At 35.9% G+C, this 23,217-nt stretch overlaps 1 protein-coding gene and 1 pseudogene across 9 annotated transcripts in view; both read right to left on the reverse strand.

Annotated features, from left to right (window-relative positions):
• Positions 1-23,217, reverse strand: part of MEF2A (myocyte enhancer factor 2A) — a 172,383-nt gene that overhangs the window by 48,314 nt on the left and 100,852 nt on the right. For all 9 annotated transcript variants that reach the window (XM_027569123.2, XM_027569121.2, XM_027569119.2 and 6 more), the window contains one exon: positions 18,015-18,218. In XM_027569123.2, coding sequence (XP_027424924.1) covers positions 18,015-18,218 — 204 coding nt within the window. The remainder of the gene's footprint in view (positions 1-18,014; positions 18,219-23,217) is intronic.
• On the reverse strand, positions 3,774-4,520 carry LOC113908743 (annotated as a pseudogene).

Genomic DNA, 23,217 nt, shown 5'->3' on the forward strand with positions numbered 1-23,217 from the left:
TATTCAGAACATTCCATCCCAAAGCAACAGAATACACATTCTTCTCGAGTGCCCATGGAACATTCTCCAGAATTGATCACATCCTAGGTCATAAATCAGGTCTCAACCAGTACCAAAAGACTGGGATCATTCCCTGCATATTTTCAGACCACAATGCTTTGAAACCAGAACTCAATCACAAGAGGAAAGTCGGAAGGAACTCAAATACATGGAGGCTAAAGAGCATCCTACTAAAGAATGAATGGGTCAACCAGGAAGGTAAACAGGAATTTAAAAAATTTATGGAAACAAATGAAAATGAAAACACAACTGTCCAAAATCTTTGGGATACAGCAATGGCAGTCCTAAGAGGAAAGTATATAGCAATACAAGTCTTTCTCAAGAAACAAGAAAGGTCTCCAATACACAACCTAACCCTACACCTAAAGGAGCTAGAGAAAGAACAGCAAATACAGCCGAAACCCAGCAGGAGAAGGGAAATAATAAAGATCAGAGCAGAAATCAATGAACTAGAAACCAAAAGAACAGTAGAAGAGATCAACGAAACTAGGAGCTGGTTCTTTGAAAGAATTAACAAGATTGATAAACCCCTGGCCAGACTTATCAAAAAGAAAAGAGAAATGACCCAAATCAACAAAATCATGAAAGAAAGAGGAGAGATCACAACCAACACCAAAGAAATACAAACAATTATAAGAACATATTATGAGCAACTATATGCCAGCAAATTAGATAACCTGGAAGAAATGGATGCATTCCTAGAGATGTATCAGCTACCAAAACTGAACCAGTATGAAACAGAAAACCTGAACAGACCTATAACCACTAAGGAAATTGAAGCAGTCATCAGAAATCTCCCAACAAACAAAAGGCTAGGGCCAGATGGCTTCCCAGGGAAATTCTACCAAACATTTAAAGAAGAATTAATACCTATCCTTTTGAAACTGTTCCAAAAAATAGAAATGAAAGGAAAACTTCCAAACTCGTTTTATGAGGCCACCATTACCTTGATCCCCAAACCAAAGACCCCATCAAAAAGGAGAATTACAGACCAATATCCTTGATGAACATGGATGCAGAAATTCTCACCAAAATACTACCCAGTAGGATCCAACAGTACATTAAAAGGATTATTCACCATGCCCAAGTGGGATTTATCCCTGGACTGCAAGGCTGGTTCAACATCCACAAATAAATCAATGTGATACATTAATAAAAGAAAGAACAAGAACCATATGATCCTCTCAGTAGATGCAGAAAAACCATTTGACAAAGTACAGCATCCTTTCTTGATCAAAACTCTTCAGAGTACAGGGATAGAGGGTACATACCTCAATATCATAAAAGCCATCAATGAAAAACCCACAGCGAACATCATTCTCAATGAGGAAAAACTGAGAGGTCAGGAACGTGGCAGGGATGTCCACTATCACCACTGCTAGTGAACACAGTATTAGAAGTCCTAGCCACAGCAATCAGACAACAAAAAGAAATTAAAGGCATCTGAATCGGCAAAGAAGTCAAACTCTCACTCTTTGCAGATGATATGATACTTTATGTGGAAAACCCAAAAGACTCCACCCCAAAACTGCTAGAACTCATACAGGAATTCAGTAAAGTGGCAGGATATATAATCAATGCCCAGAAATCAGTGGCATTCCTATACACCAACAACAAGACAGAAGAGAGATAAAGTAAGGAGTCGATCCCATTTACAATTGCACCCAAAACCATAAGCTACCTAGGAATAAATCTAACCAAAGAGGCAAAGGATCTGTACTCAGAAAACTATAAAATACTCATGGAAGAAATTGAGGAAGACACAAAGAAATGGAAAAACGTTCCATGCTCATGGATTGGAAGAACAAATATTGTGAAGATGTCAGTGATACCTAGAGCAATCTACACATTCAATACAATCCCCATCAAAATACCATCCACTTTTTTCAAGAACTGGAACAAATAATCCTAAAATTTGTATGGAACTAGGAAAGACCCTGAATAGCCAGAGGAATGTTGAAAAAGAAAAGCAAAGCTGGCGGCATCACAATTCCAGACTTCCAGCTCTATTACAAAGCTGTCATCATCAAGACAGTATGGTACTGGCACAAAAACAGACACACAGATCAGTGGAACAGAATAGAGAGCCCAGAAATGGACCCTCAACTCTATGGTCAACTCATCTTCGACAAAGCAGGAAAGAATGTCCAGTGGAAAAAAGACAGTCTCTTCAACAAATGGTGTTGGGAAAATTGGACGGCCACATGCAGAAGAATGAAACTGGACCATTTCCTTACACTACACACAAAAACAGACTCCAAATGGTTGAAAGACCTAAATGTGAGACAGGAGTCCATCAGAATCCTAAAGGAGAACACAGGCAGCAACCTCTTCGACTTCAGCCGCAGCAACTTCTTCCTAGAAACATCGCCAAAGGCAAGGGAAGCAAGGGCAAAAATGAACTATTGGGATTTCATCAAAATAAAAAGCTTTTGCATAGCAAAGGAAACAGTCAACAAAACCAAAAGACAACCGACAGAATGGGAGAAGATATTTGCAAATGACATATCAGATAAAGGCTAATATCCAAAATCTATAATGAACTTCTTAAAGTCCACACCCAAAGAACAAATAATGCAATCAAGAAATGGGCAGAAGACATGAACAGACATCTTTTCAAAGAAGACATCCAAATGGCCAACAGACACATGAAAAAGTGCTCCACATCGCTCGGCATCAGGGAAATCCAAATCTAAACCTCCATGAGATACCACCTCACACCAGTCAGAATGGCTAAAACTAACAAGTCAGGAAACGACAGATGTTGGCAGGGATGTGGAGAAAGGGGAACCCTCCTACACTGTTGGTGGGAATGCAAGCTGGTGCAGCCACTCTGGAAAACAATATGGAGGTTCCTCAAAAAGTTGAGAATAGAGCTACCATACGATCCAGCAATTGCACTACTGGGTATTTACCACAAAGATACAAATGTAGGGATCTGAAGGGGCATGTGCACCCCGATGTTTATAGCAGCAATGTCCACAATAGCCAAACTGTGGAAAGAGCCAAGATGTCCATCGACAGATGAATGGATAAAGAAGATGTGGTATATATATATATACCATGGAATATTATGCAGCCATCAAAAGGAATGAGATCTTCCCATTTGCAATGACGTGGATGGAACTGGAGGGTGTTACGCTGAGTGAAATAAGTCAATCAGAGAAAGACATGTATCATATGACCTCACTGATATGAGGAATTCTTAATCTCAGGAAACAAACTGAGGGTTGCTCCAGTGGGGGTGGGAGGGGTGGGGTGGCTGGGTGATAAGACACTGGGGAGGGTATGTGCTATGGTGAGAGCTGTGAATTGTGGAAGACTGTTCAATCACAGATCTGCACCTCTGAAACAAATAATACATTATATTTAAAAAAAAAAGATAGCAGGAGGGGAAGAATGAAGGGGGGGAAATCGGAGGGGGAGATGAACAATGAGAGACGGATGCACTCTGAAAAACAAACTGAGGGTTCTAGAGGAGAGGGGGTGGGAGGATGGGTTAGCTTGGTGATGGGTATTAAAGAAGGCACGTTCTCCATGGAGCACTGGGTGTTTTACGCAAACAATGAATCATGGAACACTACATCAAAAGCTAATGATGTATGGTGATTAGCATAATAATAATAAAAAAACAAAAACAAAACTGATACACGGTTGTTGTTGTTGTTGTTGTTTTTAAATGAACGAGCCAATTTATTAACCCAGCATCTGTTCTAATGCTTCTGGGTGGAAGCTGACACCTGTCTGGTGATTCCAGATTTTTCTGTCTCTGGTGTCAGTTTGCAGCCCCTATCTTGGTCCTTTTCCATTGTTCTCAGCCCCTGAGCCTTGGAAGATCTGTGGGTCACACTCCTGGAGCCTCTGTTTAAGTGGCTGGGCATGACCCCATTTCTCTGACATCCCCCATAGATCTTGGTTATGGAGCTGACCCCAGCAATGCCCTGCAGGTACAGGTGCTGTGCTGTGGAAGCAGCCCGTGTGCAGAACCAGTTCTCATCAGGAATGCCTGGGTGGCTCAGTCAGTTAAGCATCTGCCTTCGGCTCGGGTCATGATCCCGGGGTCCTGGGATCAAGTCCCACATCGGGCTCCTTGCTCAGCGGGGAGTCTGCTTCTCCCTCTGACTGACACTCCCCCTGCTTGTGCTCTCTCTCTGACAAATAAAATCTTAAAAAAAAAAAAAAAAAAAAACAGTTCTCATCACAAGGAGCAAGCAAGCTCTTTATGCTATAGTGTCCACCCATTTAGGGACTTTCAGCTCCTCAGACTTTTTTAGGAAGACTGCCAGAGCTCTGATGAACTCCTGCTAGTTCATGTCTTTTACAGTGACTCCAGCCATAATGTGGCCTCCACACTGCCAGCCAGGAGAAAGGGAGCAATGGGGTTTCCCAGGCACCTAAGTCAGGCATCCTGTCTTCATTCTTGAATATATTTTCTCTGGGTACAGAATTCTAAGTTGGATTCCAACTTCTATCTTCTCAACCCATTTAGGATATCATTTCATTGACTACAGATTTTCATTTGCTGCTATTTAGAGTCAGTACTCCTTTGAAGATTATCTCCTCTGTTTAAATTTTTCTGTCTTTTGTTTTCTGTAGTTTCACTGTGTCTTAAATCAATCCTGGAAAATTGTCATTATCTCTTCAAATTCTGCATCTGCCCCCATTCATATTCATCCTCTCTTCCCCTCCTTCTAGAATGCCAAGAAAAATTTAGGCTAGAATTTTCAACCAATCTTCCCTTTCCTCAACCTCTTGTATTTTACACTTTTTCATCTCTTTGTGCTGAGCCTCCAGATAACTTCAGTTCACAAATTCTTCAGCTATGTCAAATATACTTCCAACATGTTTACTAAGTTCTTTATTTTGGTTATTGTGTTTTTTTTTTCATTGCTCTAAGTATTTCATTCAATTCTGCTGTATCACTTCTAATTTCCTGTTTCTTGCAGATACTTTCAAGCTTGTTTATTAAAACAGAGTGAAACTGTTTATAATCTATGTATAATAATGAGTATCTGAAGCATTTAGAAGTCGGTTTCTATTTCTTCTGCATTTTGCTTATGGTGCCTTGTTTTCTTTTATGGTTGGTCATCTTTGTATGATGGACGCTCTCTGGTTTTAAAAGATTATTTGAAAGAGATTTTTTGATGCCTTGAAATAAGGTGCCTTTCTTCAAAAAGTGTATCAATTTGCCTCTTCCAGGTACCTGAGGCAAAAGTTTTCCTGTACTTCCTGTGTTAAATGACTTTGGACAATGAGTGATTCCACACAATGCTGGTACTTGTTTTACAACCTCTCAAAGACAGGTTCTCTTTCCTACTTTTCTTATTTTTCTCTTTCCCCCATCTGTTCAGTATAATAGATCTCTCCTTGCAATCTTTTACAAGTAGGGAAAAGATTTTTTCCTCTTCCCAAGGTCCCAATTTGATATGGGAAGCAATCCATTAGACTCAGAAACCTACAAGTAATGAGTTGCTCTTTGCCTCTGGATTCATCAAAACCTGAAGCTCAATTTTCAACTGTTTTATCCCAGTGAGCAAATGACTCAGGGTAGCCAGAACTTTAAATACTTCTTTACCTCTTAGGTTCTTACCTTTTCTTAGATTTTGGTCTGGCATGTTCCTTAACAGCTCTTTAATGCTATAAGGAAGTTTCTGTACAATTTAGATAGTATTTTTAGTTGTCTTCAGCTGAAGAGTTGGTCCAGATAACCTGACCCAACATTACAGAAATTAAAAAAAAAAAATGTTGTTAGGAAAAAATTAATCAAATATTTTCTAATGACATCCACAAAGTTTTCTGATGTTGTATTTGCTTTTTCTTTAAGCTAAATGTGGAAAAGAATCTCACATTTTCCACAGAATTCCACTGTCAAGTTCTTCAAAAAGTTCAACACAGAGCTATCATACAACCTGGCAAACTCCACCCTTAGGTAGATAACTAAGAGAAATGAAAACATGTCCATACAAAAACTTGTACACAAATTTCATAGCCACATTTTTGTAACAATCAAAAAGTCGAAATAACCCAATGTCCATCAACTGATGAATGGATAAACAAAATGTGGTGTATCCATACAATGGCATATCATTTTGCCATGGAATAATATACTGATACATGCTACAATATGGATGAACCTTGAAAGTATTATGCTAAATGGAAGAAGCCAGACACAAAAGAGAATATTTATATGAAATATCCAGAACAGGCAAATCCATAGACACAGAAAAAAGGTTAGTGTTTGCCAGGATGAGGAGGTAAGGGGGAAATGACTGTTAATGGTTGATGAAAATGTTCTGGAATTAGTGTTCATAGTTGTACAAACTTTTGAATATATTAAAAATTGTATAATTTTAAATGGTGAATTATAGTTCATCTCAAGTATGTCTATAATACCCCTTGTGGTAGCCACCAGCTACACTATGTTGCCTCACTGAACATTCAATCCTTCCATTTCACATGATAGTGAAAGATACTGGGGGCAATGATTTATAAAGATACCAGGTAGTGTGAAAGCACTTCATGCAGGTTGCAGAAAACGCTGGAAATCTTTACCATGATTATGAATAATCACACTGGAATTCGTACCTATTGAGTCCTATATCCAGGTATATTAAGATTACCAGTGAACAGAACTATATGAAACAAAAGCCAACAGAATCTATGAAAACAGCTTTTATACCTTAAAAGAAACCAGCAAAATAATACAACCTCCCCCCACTGAATAATCTTCTTTTATATAGCAGCCACTTATTCAGATTAACATAAGCTGATGAATGTGCTTTAAAAAAAAAAACACTTTCTATGATTAAACAATACAGTCTGCTCTACTATACTGTGTTTTGGAATGTAAATTAGGTGCTATGAAACTGGTAAATAGGGAATGGTGTCAGTATAATCAAGAAGTCACTCTGGTTCACTGGGGATTTTTCCTAGGCAAGGGGAGCCAGAAAAGTGGAAACAGAATTAGAACCTTTAGCAGGAGAGGAGAAAGACCTCCTAACAGCAGGAGCATTTAAAAAGAGGAAAGAAAAAAGAAAACTGAAAACGAGCGCTTCAGAGAAGTATTCCCAGCCTTGTCGAAGGCTGTAATATTTCCCATGCTCACTTTAATGGCAACCTCTCCCAGCTTCTATTGCTTATTGCTACACTGCCATCTGCACTGTCCTAAGACCCACTATCTCCATTCTAATTAAATGTTGTCAACATTTCTACTCAGGTAATTAATTCTGTGCATTTATAATACCCACTGTGGTAGCCACTAACTACACACACTAAGTTGCCTCACTGAGCAGTGCAAGCTCTTTTTAATTACTAATTAATTTTTAGTTTGTGTTTCTCAGAACACAAAGTTGCACAGGTTTTGGAGTTTATGAGATTTTTCAGGAATGCATAAACTGCATTACAGCAGAAGCACCTGTACGTTTTTCTTTTTAAGTCTGTTTACTTCTCTAAAGGTTGGAAGTAATACATACTGGGAGTCAATGTGGAAGATGGGGCAATACAGCAATAAAGGCAGTATTTCCAGGGTTATAAGAGTATAGAGAATCACATCCCTTCATTCCTTCATTCTTGAGTTTTATTTCCATTTAAACACACTCTATGCTTTTGTCCTTAATAGCTTTGGGTAACATTTGATGAAGCTGTTTTGTTTTTTGGTTTTTGGTTTTGTTTTTAAGATTTATTTGAGACACAGAGAGAGTGCGTGCGTGAGCTGGGGGGAGGGCAGAGGGAAAGGGTGAAAGAATCTCAAGCAAGACTCCACACTGAGCACAGCATCCGACACAGGGCTCGATCCTGTGACCCTGAGACCATGACCTGACTCAAAATCAAGATGGACGCCCAACCGACTGAGCCACCCAGGTGCCCCTGATGAAGTTTTAAGAGTACAAATTAACTGAAGTAAGCAACACTGCTTTCAGTTCAATTTTATAGGTCATTAAGCTGTGTGCTGATCTTTGGGAATCCACTGGGAAGAATATCGATGTTCTTTAGCAAAGACTTTGCCTCAAAAGTTCCACAGTCTTTCTGAGATAGACCCAGGGTCTTCAAGAAAACATTATTTAAGTCTTGGTTTGTCATTGTGTACTCCTAAGATACTGGACCAGTCCTTTGCTTTGTTTGGGCTCCTGCTTTCTTACCATTTACATGAAGTAAGAACTGGATCAGGGTTTTCCAAACCTTCTTATAATACATAAACTCCTTTTAACAATAATTTTGGTCACTTTTTCATAATAAATAATAATGATTTTAAGTAAAAATACTTCAAATTGTTACGTTAAAGGAGATATTATAAAGATTATTTATAAAATAATACTTGATCACATTCACATCATGGTTGAATTCTAAACATTTCCTTTTCTACAAATGATGCTCTCTTAAATTTTTTATAGATCAATTAAGAAAAAGCATGACATGTCAATATATCATAATCTTTAGAACGCAGTCTAAACCTCCACTTTAATCACCCTTCCCCATTCAAACTAAGTGGAATAGCATTCTTCTTCATAAAATCTCAGTATTACTAAAGACCTGTCGTAATTAAAAGATGAGATCTTTAGTCTATTTTTAAAAGTTACAATCTTCTTTTAAAACGCTGATAATCTGCTGTCAGATTAGTATTCTTGTAACAATTATTTGACTACCTAAACTTTAAACACCTCTAAAGGCTGCCCAATGCCCGTTAAGACAAATGTCAAACACCACAGACTGATATTCAAGGCACTCTATCAACTACACCCAATCTGTCTGTTCCTTACCTTAATTATTCACCTATACAAACTCTTTATTCCACAGAAATGTGTATGATGTGTAGTAATAAGATTTATTTTTTCTGTATGATATGTATATCCAGTGTTTCTAGCACCATTTATTGAAAAGACTTTCCTTTTCTCACTGACTTACCTTAGCCCTTTTGTCAAACATCAATTAACCATGAATGTATGGGTCTATTTCTGAGCTCTGTGTCCTGTTCCACTGAGCTACAGGTCTATCCCCACCTATGCAAATACAAACTTTCTGGATTAAGGTAGCTTTATAGTACATCTCAGAGGTAGAGTATCTAGCTAGAATAAGCCAATCAGCACTTTCCATCTTCTCCTCACCATCATGATTAGCGCACTGCAGGGAGGAGTGTGGAAGCATGTTATCTAAGCCAGCATAACAGAGTTAATTTTAGAATATTTGGTGAAAACTCTAGGACACAACTAATCTCTGATGCTTTACATTGGTGCTTAACAATATGGTAGCCACTAGCCACATGTGTTTACTTAAAGTTAAAAATACAGTTTCTCAATTGTACTATTTATATTTCAAGTGCTCAACAGCTACATATGACTAATGGCTACCATACTGAACAGCACAAACAGAGAACACTTCCATTACCATGAAGAGTTCTACTGGATAGTGCTGCTACAGATGACGCCATGTGCAGATGTAAGGTCGGGAGCTGCCACTGTCAACATGCAGTAGCCAGCATCAGGACAAAGCTGATGCCTGAGAAAAGGCAGAAACCTGGAGCCCAATTCAACAGAGCAGAGCCTAATCTCTACCACACTGCTGTGTTTTTTTGTTATGTGATATAACACCTACCCCTATTTTAAAGGCGAGTTTCAGTCAGGTCTTTGTTACTTGGAATTAGAAACAACCTAATATAAAATAGTTTTCAAAATGCTTTCACAGGGTGCCTGGCTGGCTGAGTTGGTCGGTAAAGCATGCAACTCTTGATCTCCAGCTTGTGAGTTTGAGCCCCATACTGGGTACAGAGATAACTTAAAAATAAAAAATCCTTTTAAAAAATGCTTATGCATACATTATTTTAATTGATCCTTAAAACCCACAAGATTTAGAACTTTAATACTGTTCTCTTTTCCTATTAAACAGGTACCATAAATATTCAATAAATAATGGATTAGTATAGCAAAGAAATGCTAATTATAAATACTAAATATAGAAATTTACTTTGGATCACAACAAGTGAAGTATCAAATAATAGAATTTGAGAATTAACACCTTTCACAAAATGCCTAAATCCTCACCTAAAACCCTTACTTTCTGCTGTCCTACAGAACATAACTGATAGAATTTTTTATACCCCAAAGTAACAACAATTTTTAAAAACTTAATTCAACTATAACAAATATGGAAAATAGCACTAAAAACATCTTAATTATATCATACAATGAAACAATCCTATATGAACACTGGTAGCATGAAAAAGCAAGCTGATTTTTTTTAATTCCCGTACAATACTAGTTACTATTTCTAAGCTTTTTTGCAGAATATAAACATTTTTGAGGTTTTCAAGAGACTTTGGAAATAACAACTCAAGCCCAGAAATTACCACAAAATAACAAAGCAGTTATATGAAAAGAAAATTCCTATAAAAACAAAGCATGAGAGAATAATATTCCCTGTTGAATTATAAAAGGTAAATTCTAATATGAATTCAAGCTTTGGTTTATTCTCTAAGACTCAAACTTGTAGCTTATTTACCAAGTTTCAAGAATCACTAACAATTTAAAAAACAATCTTAAAAGTATACCTTCTGATCTTTTACTGCCAATTAAAATGAGAACTTATAGAAAATATTCTTTGAGTAAAGAAATATAATCACACATCAGTGTGCCTACACATGATTTTTCATAGAATATCCTTAGTATACACAAGTATCAAAGCACATATCAAAAACTGATTTGATTCACAAATCAACCCACCAAACAAAACCTACAAAATTATAAATTATTTTCCAAAATATAAAAAGTTCATACTACCATTTGGAATGGTTTACAGGTCCAAGCACTGATTGTGTATTTTAAATTTAAAAGTAGGGTTATGACCAATCTACGCTAAGAAGATACCTCTCTTTCTTTAGACTCTAGATCCCTTGAGTTTCTCTCAAAACCAAGCTACAAAAATAACTTCAAGCTTGTAGCTCTAATAGTAATATAGTATGTATATGCTGAATGATTACTATTTGATGGGAAACATCAAAATCTTGTGATTCTAGGTGTCTTGAATCTATACTGAAATGTATCCAACAAAGGAACTTCTGTAGTAAGATAATAAAACAGCCAACACATCATCTTTTTAGGAAAACAGCAGAAATAAGGCCAGTTATTCCCAGTGTCTAGCACAATGCCCTGTACATGGTATGATAACTATCAGTACAATTAAAAATGTAAAAATAATGTATTATATTCAACATTTTCACCCTTTTCCTCCTCCCTTCTTTTAAACCCCTTTCAAAAATAAAAATTACAGTGTGATTTGAACACAATGTATTGCCTGGGAAGTGCAAGAGAGTCAGTAAAACCTAGACACAGCTCTTTCAATAGCTACCCAAGCCTTCAGGAGAAAGTCAAGGGCCTTAGACACCTCTCTGGGATCTGGTTTACTTCCCAGGTCTTGGCTATTTCCACTCTTCACACTATACTACTACAGCTATACTTGTCTGAAGTTAACTCCATAAAATAATTGTATTATGTCTCATTTCCTAATTTCCACATAAGCTGCCCCTTTGAGCTAGAACACCTTTCTTCTACCCCTTTCCCTCTCCAACCCTGTCCTTTAAAGGACTAAGATGATGGTGTCACCTCTAAAGGAAATTTTCTCTGACCACTCCCCCAATCCTCTGTACCCCTTTTCTCACTGGCCAAAAATTTGGCTAATGTAGCAAAGAACTTCCAGAGGAAAAAGAACAACTTACCTGACTGTAACTACTAAAACACTCAATCCCTAACACAAAGGGACATAAAAAGGATATATAGGTATTCACTGATGAACACGAGAAATGCATTAGAGAAATGTAAGCCATATTATAAAGTGATAGATCTCATCCCTTTCTGCATGAACTCCCATTTATATATCAAAAACATCAATCTCTGATGGGAGAAAAATCTGACCTCAAGAAAATAAAAATCACACGCAGAGATGCACAGTTCCTTAAAAAGCACATACATGAAAACCAACAATTGTATGATAAATAATAATATTTAAATACATAGTAAAAACAAAAAGAGTCAAACTGAAATCGCAAGAGCTACGGTGATTGCCGTGTGAGGTGATGGTGCAGGACAAGTGAGAAGAGGAGGAGGGCCATGAGGATTGTGTGCCTCACCCTGTGAATCACCGTCCTGCTGCGCCAGGCTCTGTTAGGAATAAAAGAGCAGGGCAGGGGGCTGGAGGTGGAGGGAAGCTTTGTCTTGTCTTCAGATGTCTCATTATTTTTCCCCTTTCCCTGCCGCTCCACTGCAGCCCTGTAAAACATTAGGCAAGCCTCTTAAATACTCCCTGTCTGTTCCATTCCTCATCTGTAACATGGGGAGAAGAAAAAAAAAAAAAACTGATTGGCTCAAAAAGGCTCTCTGAGAACATTATAATACTGTCAGAAAACTGAAGCATAATCATGCCTCCGATTCTACAAGGTCAGTACTAGATGATCTCAGGAGACAAAAGTCACTTATCTTTCTGTTTTGCTCAACTGAGGAACTGTAATCCATTGCCCACACATCCCCACCAGACCCCATAAATACATCCAAAGGAGCACTTATAACCATGTAGTAGTGAATTGAAAGGTAACCCATCAGTAACATGTCCCCTAGTTTGGAGTTCACACCAAAATCGGCATGCTATTTTGGATTGCTTCTTAGAAGGTCTTAAAAGTTACACTTTGTGCTTACTCACTGCTTAAAATTATTTCAGAGAATGTTCTTGGGAATAAAAATATTTAAGAAGCTGGGTGACCACTGCCCAGAGACTGCATGTTAACTCAAAGTTTTGAGTCTCACTGCACTTAGGACAAGTTAATTCGAGTTCATACAATATTGCTCAGACCTCCCCTCAGGAGTTTTTGCTTCAGTAGGTCTGATGTGGGGCCCACGAGCTTAGATTTCTAACAAGTTCTCTGGTGACACTGCTGCTGCTGGTCCAGGGTCAGGGTACCACACTCTGAGAGCCATGGATTTTAAAATAATGTACTCCTGCCAGGGTCAACTTTCACTGTGAGCTGTTTTTATTTATTAATTGGTAGATGCATCATATACTGATCCCATCTTCCTCTCTTTTAAGATATTGATCATTTCTAAATTCCTTTGTAATCTGAAAGTAGGCAGGAATAATTAAGACTCAAAAAAAGCAGATTTTCTCTTCCTTTAGAATCCAAATGATTGTCATCTTACTTCATTTATCACTGTGTCTCAAATTCCTCATCTGTGAAATGGGGACAATAAGAGGGTTCAATCAGATAAAATAAATAAAAGCCCTTGGAACAGTACCAGGTTATGTTAGCAACTAGATAAATGTCATCTATTATTCTTATTGCAATTACCCCCACTCATTTTCCGTTAATTATTGAGGAAAACTCATTCAAGTTTGCTACATGTTATATATCACTGACTTATATACAAAATCCTTATCCATTTCTAGTGAAATGTTCTGGAGCTCCAATGGATTCAATAAACTGGGGAGCAATGGGAAGTTATAATGTCAAAGAGCCAGGTTCTAATCCTACTTCTGCCACTAAATTGCTACATGACTCTGGGCAAGTAATTTAATGGAGTCTCAATCTCCACTTCTGAAAAAGCTTACCTTGGATATGAAGCTCAAACGAGATAATGCAAGACGAATTTTTTTTTTAAGTACTATAGTATTCCTGTCATGAGGAAGATACTTCTATCTGGGAACAGTTTATAAGATATCAACTAAAGAAATAAATGGCCACGGTCTCTTACATTCTTAAATAACAGCACAGTGATATGAATCACCACATAAGCTATTTGCTGAATATTCTCCAATATCACCAAGTCATAACTATTTTTAAAATATTATACACAGGAATATATAATATTTCAAATATTCCTGCAAAGTGAAAGAAAGAGAAAAGTGGATACAAAAGTAATCTCAGGGATTTGTTGAGTAACAGCTGCTAAAATCCTCACTTCATGGCTTTAGCATAATTTTTATTTTGATGCAGAACCCTTCTATTGGTCCTAGGCTTTTGTTTATCATAAACACAAAGTATATATACACACACATATATGAATAATGGTGACCAACTGGTGAGTTTCATTACTAGTTTCTAATACTCTAAGATAAATCCAGTGTTCTTATAAAATTGCATACTACAGTTCACAAGCTTTTAAATCTTAATTTACTGAAAAGAGATATGGGGGTTATAACATTGTCTTTGTACATTTCAATTAAATTACCACACAAAAAGTTAGCCACATATTTTTGCATTAATGCTTAATAACATGGAAAGATATAATGTATATCTCTGATGACATTCTTTATAGAATGTCTCCTAATGAAATATAGGAAATAAAGTAGTAAAATTCATCTTTTGTAAGGAATAAACTCCTAAAAAGCAGTGTATAAGCATTTTCAAATAAGATGCCATTAACACAGCAGCAATACTCTCCATTATAAAGAAATCCAGTTATGAAGTCTCTTATAAAGTTTATCTTAATGACACTCTCCTAATTTACTAATGTGTAAGTTTCCATTTTCATTTATTTAGCTTTCTCAATATAGAAGATATACATGTCCCACAGGACACTACAGACTTCAAAATATCTAAATGCAATTTAAAATATGTGAATGCTGTTGATTTTTTAAAAAGCCATATAGAAGTAATTTTTTATCAACTATAATTGTTAAAATTAAAATTTTAAGAAACTAGTTTTAAAATATAAGTAATGTGAAACAAGGGACAGCAAAGACAGAACACCATTCTGTAGATGGGTTTCTAATACTCGAGGTTAAAATCAAAAGACAGATAAAATGTGAGCTTATCATCATAAAATTCAAATACCAACTACTTTTAATATACTTATTCCACTGTGTTCCCAGAAAACATACTAGATCTAATTCCATAGGCCTAATACATGCACATCCTTGCAGGTGTGGCTTTTCAGTAACATGGGGGAAAGTAAAATCCTACTGATCTTAAAGACTAACTTGCAATAGGAAATAGGTGAATTCGGGTTAGAGGCCTTATGAAGGTTGTTCTCAAAGTTTTCAGTTAGTCTCACTGTGGACCATATTATATTAGGAAACACTCTAACATGGGTCACTTATAGTTGTTTATGCTTCCATTTACTGCTGATGAACTCAGTCCCAGGAGATGGCTTTTTCAGCCCATCCAGAATGTTATGCCAACTTATTAAAAGTTCACAGATATAAAATCTTCAGTTAATACAAGTGTATCTCACTGGTTTACGAAACTATGAGTAGAAAGAAGAGTCTTGGGGCCTGAATTAGAAAATCGCTAAATAACATCACTTTGCAGAGTCCATAGTACACAGGAGCCCCTCAAATATTTCTGTTAAATAAACAAATGGACAAAAAGTATGCTTCCGATTACTACAACTATTTGAAAGGAAACTATATGAAAAAATACTTATAATGGTATTCTCATTCTTTAAATGAGATATTTGTAAAAACACTTGGAAGCGCCTGGCCCATAGGAAGGTCTATATGTATTTGTCATTACTCTTGTCCTAGAATCTTACTTTGGTTCACAACAATCTTTGTAGCTGCACCATATAAGCCATGACCACCACTGATAAAAGGAACTCGGATATGTGCACACCACTAGTGAGGCTGCAATTGCATTACTTTCATATGTGGAAGAAAGAATATCTAGGATAACCACTATTGTTTTATAATGAAGATTAATTCAGGAAGCTTAACATACAAGGTAAATTCAGCCTTATAATTTATCCTACCAACAAACTGATCCCTTACAAGCCAATGTGTCTTCTATAAATTGTATTTATATAATTCAGAACTCCATAAAGAACTATTGATAATATTCATGTTCACTTGTATCTAAGAAATTCAATTAAAAAGAAAACATCAAAATCCCAATTGATAATTGACCTGCAAAAGTTTTCCTTCACACTGAAGTAAACTGTAATATAGGAGACTGCTAAAACATGTTTGGGATTTACTCTCTTACACTTTGATTGCTGACCACAACAGAGATGAAGACTGAGGTAGTTTGGAAATTCTGTGAGGATTAAATCAGACTATATTCTTCATATTCTCTAAGGAAGTAAGCTTTAGGCTGTGCGAAGCACCCTCAACTTCCAGGGGCCAAGAACAACAACTGCTGCAATGAAAGAGCAGAGTAGTTAGGGTTAAGGAGGTGGCTGCCTTCTACAACGAAACTAGCTTGAATATCTATTTGTTGGCATTATTAAAGTCAACTCTATTTCTTTGACTTAGGCAGTGGAGCGTTTGATAAGATACAGAGATTTTTAAAATAAGATGTCATTTTGAATTAAACCCACCAGGGATCCTTCTCCATTACAAGGGAATCCAGTTATGAAGGCTCTGATAAAGACTACCCAAATAATGATCCCATAATTTATAAAATCACGATTCAAAATGCATTATGGTATAATAGGGAAAGAGTCTAATTTGTATTGCACATAAGTGATAAGATATGCCACAAATGCTAAATAATATAAAGTAACTTAAAACTGATATAATCATAACTGCATTAAGGGGTTTGGCTAAGATGTAACCATGTTGTTTAACTGAAGTGATCAACAAAAGCAAAATCAAAAGCTTCATACACATTTCAGGGGCTGTTCATAGCAATGAACCATTTAAATAAAACTGTGGGGAACAAGCAACAGAGATGAGTTATAGCTGTAATTATAAGATGCTTTTACTTCTCACTGCAAACAACTGATTAACTGCTAAAAAGTAACATAAGTGTTTTTTTAATTATATGTAGATTTTTTTTTTTTTTTGCAGTAACAAACTAAATCAATTACTGTCCAAAAAGGAATGGTTGCAGTAGAGTAATAGGTATAGGGGAAATTTTAAATGCATTTAATCAGTGGAGGCAGGTAAATTAGATTCCTACACAATAAAATAGTTAAAGAATCTTTATCTTAATTTTAATTACTCGAATTACTCAAATACATTAGGACTTCATTTCTTCCTTTGTAGTTAGTTCTGCATCGTTCCACATGGTTTTAGTATTTTCACCAAGGAAATCCCTAATTTACTGAAATAGTTTTCTAATATTACAAAAACTAAACCAAAGTATATAACTTTTGAAGTAGTGGGGGAAAAGTTCCCTCTTTTGAATAAAAATGATACAAAATCTCTAAATGTAAACAAAAAGACAAAAGTATTAAACTAATTTAAAATGCCTTTAGAAATATGAATGGAAAATTATCTTTTATAAAAATATTTTACAGAAGAGAAAGGGGAAAGCATACAGATTCTCCTTTTTGAAGGTTTTGTTTTAAAACACTATTTCTGAGTAACATGGAAATAATTCCAAAAAATTCTTTTTATTTTCACTTTAATTAGGTTGGCAGAATTATTAGAAATACTGTAGGACAGCAGATAAGGGAAAAAAAAAAATGGAGAATCTCTCCCCCCGCCAACAACTAAAGTACTAGTCACAAAACAGAAATATTATTTATGTCATTTTCTTCCACTAGTGTTAAAATTGTGGGTAGTCACTGACATAATGAAATGATTAAGACATATTAAAACTGTAACTTCATACTATTCCAAGTGATATAGCTTCTTATGTTAACTTTAAAACTCATACAAAATAATCATAGGTAAAATGTATTATACTGCTGTACACAGTACAACAGTCTAGTTGTTTTTGTCTCAAACAGGGTATGTTTATAGCATAAGTGGGTCATTACATAGCAATAATCAGATCCTTCTAACAAATGATTCAGAGAAAAAAATATATATGTATATATTATTATAGCAATAATCAGATCATCCCAAGAAATGATTCGGAGAAAAAAAAATAAATTTTACATATGTATATAAAAATATATTTTTGTGTATTTTATAAATATATATAACTGATTTATAATTTGGATGTGAAGCAATCTGACACTTTTAAAAGTTATTAAGTGGAAAATTTAATTATATCTTCAATTCAGGCATTACTAGAATATATGTGTTACCTCAACAATATCCGAGTTGGTTCTGCTTTCATGAGGTTCATTATACTCTGTATACTTGAGAAGAACTTTGTCCATGTCAGTGCTGGCATACTGAAACAGTTTGTTAGAGCTGTTGAAAATGATGAGTGCTATTTCACAGTCACAGAGCACACTAAGTTCATAGGCTTTCTTCATTAATCCAAACTTTCTCTTTGTAAAAGTAACCTAGACAATCAAAGAAAAAAAAGGGTGTATTTTTAGTAAAAGCATTAGTAGTACTTGAATATAAGCTATCTAAAGATGAGTCCTCTTTTAATTCTGTGTCAGATTCCAAAGTTGAAAAAGGTTCCTAGCCTCATGTTCCACATGAGCCTCTTACTCCCCCCATCTGCCACAAGACTACAGTCCTACATTTAACTTATAACTCCTGATAAAGCACTCCCCTGAGGAGGTTTTCCTTTATCCCTGGCTGCCAATCTGCTGCAGAAGGCAAAGAACCAGAGGACACAGTTGACCACTGGCCCCTTATCATCCAGTTTAAAATTCAGTGTAGGGTCAACAAATTCCCCAATGTCCTCAAATTCTTCTTTGAATATTTCTTCGCTTCCAACTGAAACCTGTCACCTGAAGTCCTTTCAAATAGAGACCAATTTTTGTTGGTTTGTTTTAAAATATTACATCCACTATGGTCAAGAACCTGGAAGATAAGTAAGTCCTTTTTGCTCTCTCTTCTATCTTACAAGTTATTTTTCCTTCCTTCCCCTTCAAAGCCCCAGGTATTTTGAAGGTCACACCATGAAATTTATACCACCCAATAATTCTCCTTGTGATGGGCACCAAGTGACCCCCTCATGTACTGATAACTCTCAGCTGGTACTTCTCTTTCTATCCTTACTCTTATCTCTGGTGACTTCAGTATCTGAGTTAAAAAAAAAAAAATCATTGCAAAAACCTCCCCCAACCTCCAAATGATCCACTTCCACCACATGTCAAACACCTACTCCTACTGTCACACCTTTAACTCTGCCATCACCAATAATCACATCACCTCCAAAATCTCAATTTCATGTATTCCATTTTGCCTATCCAGCTCTCCTATTTTGTATTATCTCTCCAGAAATTTTTTAACCTTTATCCAGTCCTCCAATCCATTTACCTCACCACTTCGTTACTGTCTATTCTCATGTCCTTTCTTCACTCATTGAAGTGCATGTGCCCCTTCAAATGACTATGCTTGTATCGTTTGGATAACCAAGTGATATTTTTGAAACATAAATCAAATTGTTTAAGTAGAAGTTTAGAGCTTTTTACTGCACTGAAAGTAATATCCCAACTAACTCATTAAGTAAACAAAATAAATTATATGGCCTCAAACTCTCTGTCTGAAGTTATTTCCCTTCACTCTCCTTTACATCCATTAAGCCTCACTGCTGTGTTTGTGTGTGTACTTATATGTGCATGTGTGTGTCTTCCTTAACCACCAGCTACTTTCTTCTTTAGGAACTTTGCTATTTTCCCTCCTTGTGGAACACTCTTCACACTACATGTGCCTACTGGTTCCTTTCCTCACCTTGTGAAAATAAATCTCTTATCATTATTTAATCTTTTAAAATATCCTCACAATATAAATACACAAATAGATAATTTTATATAAATGCATATATATGGAAATAGTGTTTTATGGTTGCCTCCCTACCTGCACCAACATAAACCCCTTTACCAGTGTTTTCAACTTAGTATTTTTCATTCCCACACTTTTGTGCAAGATCATATAACCATATTCACATATACATGTATACATACATAATGGATTTGGCAGCATTTGACAAAATAGGGACTCTATCAATACTCTTTATTTTATTTTACTCATTCACCCACACCTTGTGGATATGCCTCTAAGTCAAATGGTATACTAAGGTACTTTTTCATATAAATGTTACAACTGTTTTGCTAGTATGATAGATGTAAAATAAAAATCTCATTTCTTAAATATATACCTCCTAACTAGTAGTGGTTAGATATCTTTTTCTTATATTTGTTGTCATTTGGGATTTGGTTTCTCTATAACTTCCCATCTTTTGACCATTTTCATGTTCTGTGATTTTTTTACTTATCTAAGTAAAAGCTCCTTAGACAGATATGTTAACTATGTTTTACAAATACTTTCTCAAATTCCCCACTTACATGTTAACTTTGTTTACATAATATTTGTCATTAAAAAGTTTTAAACTTCTATTACTGATTACAATACTGTTTCTCAGAATCCTGGCATTGTATCATGCCATTTTAAGAATATAATGAATATAAGAATGCCATTATTAAAACTATTTAATAATAGTTTTATTATTACTATTGATAAATGTATGAAATTTTTGAAATCATTTATGTCTTGAGATGCACTTAGATGTACTTTCTGCACTTAAAATTCTGAATTTAGCAAAGGTTAAGTCAGAAATGTTTTTCCATTACTTCTAGTACTAAGAAGAGGAAGAAAATGACAATCAACAAAGCATTTCTTCCGAGAATAATTCTTACTCTACTCAAAGGCTTTTAAATTAAGTGAGCTATGAACAAGACAGTATTAAAATTGAGACAAGTAATGCTGCTTCAGAATATCCATTAAGCATGACTGGAGAAAATTCTTTAAAACAAAAACTAGGGATGCCTGGATGTCTCACTCAGTTAAGCATCAGCCTTTGGCTTAGGTCATGATCCCAGGGTCACGGGATTGAGCCCCACATCAGGCTCCCTGCTCAGCCAGGAGTCTGCCTCTCCCTTTCCCCCTTCCCCCTGCTCATGCTCTCTCTCTCTCCCCCCCCCTCAAATAAATAAAATCTTAAAAAAAAAAAGATAGTTCACTATCAGTAAAAAGAGTATGCCAGTCCCTGCTGTCCTTTCCAAAAATGCTTATTCAAAAATATTTCTTCTAAGTTATCAATAAGAAGGCATTCAAGATGAAGGAAGGAGTTAGTGGAGGAAGGGACTCAATTTATAAAAACACCCTCTCTATTCCTCCAATTTACCATAGGTCTAAAAGAGCTTTTTCAGTAACTAGAAAAATGTGTACAAGAACACACTTATATTTCAATGATGACACCAAAGAGATTACATTGAAAACTAGAATATTAATATTTCACTTTCAACTTTCATAAATGAAATCTTTCTCATTTTATCTATAGCACTTAGTCTATTTTTAAACACTGGTTTACTGCTAGCAACTTATAGGAGATTAATAATATAAAATTAACTTTATATTCTTATAAACTGTTTTGTCATCCCCGTATTTTGCAATAACTTCAAATTTACAGAAAATTTTCAAAAAACACATTTTTGATATATCTTCAACCAAACTCCCCACCTGTTAACATTTTACCATGTTTGTCTTCCCTAAATAAAACACACACACAATTTTTTTTTCTGAATCCTTTGGACTAAGGAAGAGGTTACAAGGTCCCTTTGCCCCTAAATATTTTCTTAAAAACAAGAACAAACAAAATTATCAAAATCAGAACACAAGTATATAGTACTATCATCTAATCTACAAACATTATTCAAATTTCTCAATTATCCCACTAATTTCCTTTTTTTCCCCCTAGTACAGGATCCAATCCAGAATTAGATGTTACTTTCTGAAAACTGCATCCTCTTTTAATTTTATTTTATTATGTTATGTTAATCACCATACATCATTAGTTTTTGATGTAGTGTTCCATGATTCATTGTTTGCATATGGCGAGGGAAGCAAGGGCAAAAATGAACTATTGGGACTTCATTAGGATAAAAAGCTTTTGCATAGCAAAGGAAACAGTCAACAAAACCAAAAGAAAACCGAAAGAATGGGAGAAGATATTTGCAAATGACATATCAGATAAAGGGCTAGTATCCAAACTCTACAAAAAACTTACCAAACTCAACACCCAAAGAACAAATAATCCAATCAAGAAATGGGCAGAAGACATGAACAGACATTTTTCCAAAGAAGACATCCAAATGGCCAACAGACACATGAAAAAGTGCTCAACATCACTCGGCATCAGGGAAATCCAAATCAAAACCTCAATGAGATACCACCTCACACCAGTCAGAATGGCTAAAATTAACAAGTCAGGAAACGACAGATGTTGGTGGGGATGCCGAGAAAGGGGAACCCTCCTACACTGTTGGTGGGAATGCAAGCTGGTGCAGCCACTCTGGAAAACAGTATGCAGGTTCCTCAAAAACTTGAAAATAGAGCTACCCTACAAACCCAGCAATTGCACTACTGGGTATTTACCCCAAAGATACAAATGTAGTGATCCGAAGGGGCACATGCACCCCAATGTTTATAGCAGCAATGTCCACAATAGGCAAACTATGGAAAGAGCCAAGACGTCCATCAACAGATGAATGGATAAAGAAGATGTGGTGTATATATACAATGGAATATTACGCAGCCATAAAAAAAACCCCCGAAATCTTGCCATTTGCAACGATGTGGATGGAACTAGAGGGTATTATGCTAAGCGAAATAAGTCAATCAGAGAAAGACATATATATGATCTCACGGATATGAGGAATTCTTAATCTCAGGAAACAAACTGAGGGTTGCTGGAGTGGTGAAGAGAAATTAAGGAGTCGGTCCCATTTACAATCGCACCCAAAACCATAAGATACCTAGGAATAAATCTAACCAAAGAGGCAAAGAATCTGTACTCAGAAAACTATAAAATACTCATGAACGAAATTGAGGAAGACACAAAGAAATGGAAAAATGTTCCATGCTCATGGACTGGAAGAACAAATATTGTGAAGATGTCAATGCTACACATTTAATGCAATACCTATCAAAATACCATCAACTTTTTTCAAAGAAATGGAACAAATAATCCTAAAATTTGTATGGAACCAGATAAGACCCTGAATAGCCAGAGGAATGTTGAAAAAGAAAAGCAAAGCTGGTGGCATCCCAATTCCGGACTTCAAGCTCTATTACAAAGCTGTCATCATCAAGACAGTATGGTACTGGCACAAAAACAAATAATTCAATGGAACAGAATAGAGAACCCAGAAATGGACCCTCAATTCTACAGTCAACTAATCTTTGACAAAGCAGGAAAGAATGTCCAATGGAAAAAAGACACTCTCTTCAACAAATGGTGTTGGGAAAATTGGACAGCCACATGCAGAAGAATGAAACTGGACCATTTCCTTACACCACACACAAAAATAGACTCAAAATGGTTGA

The sequence above is a fragment of the Zalophus californianus genome, chromosome 6 (assembly GCF_009762305.2).
Source record: "Zalophus californianus isolate mZalCal1 chromosome 6, mZalCal1.pri.v2, whole genome shotgun sequence".
NCBI lineage: Eukaryota > Metazoa > Chordata > Mammalia > Carnivora > Otariidae > Zalophus > Zalophus californianus.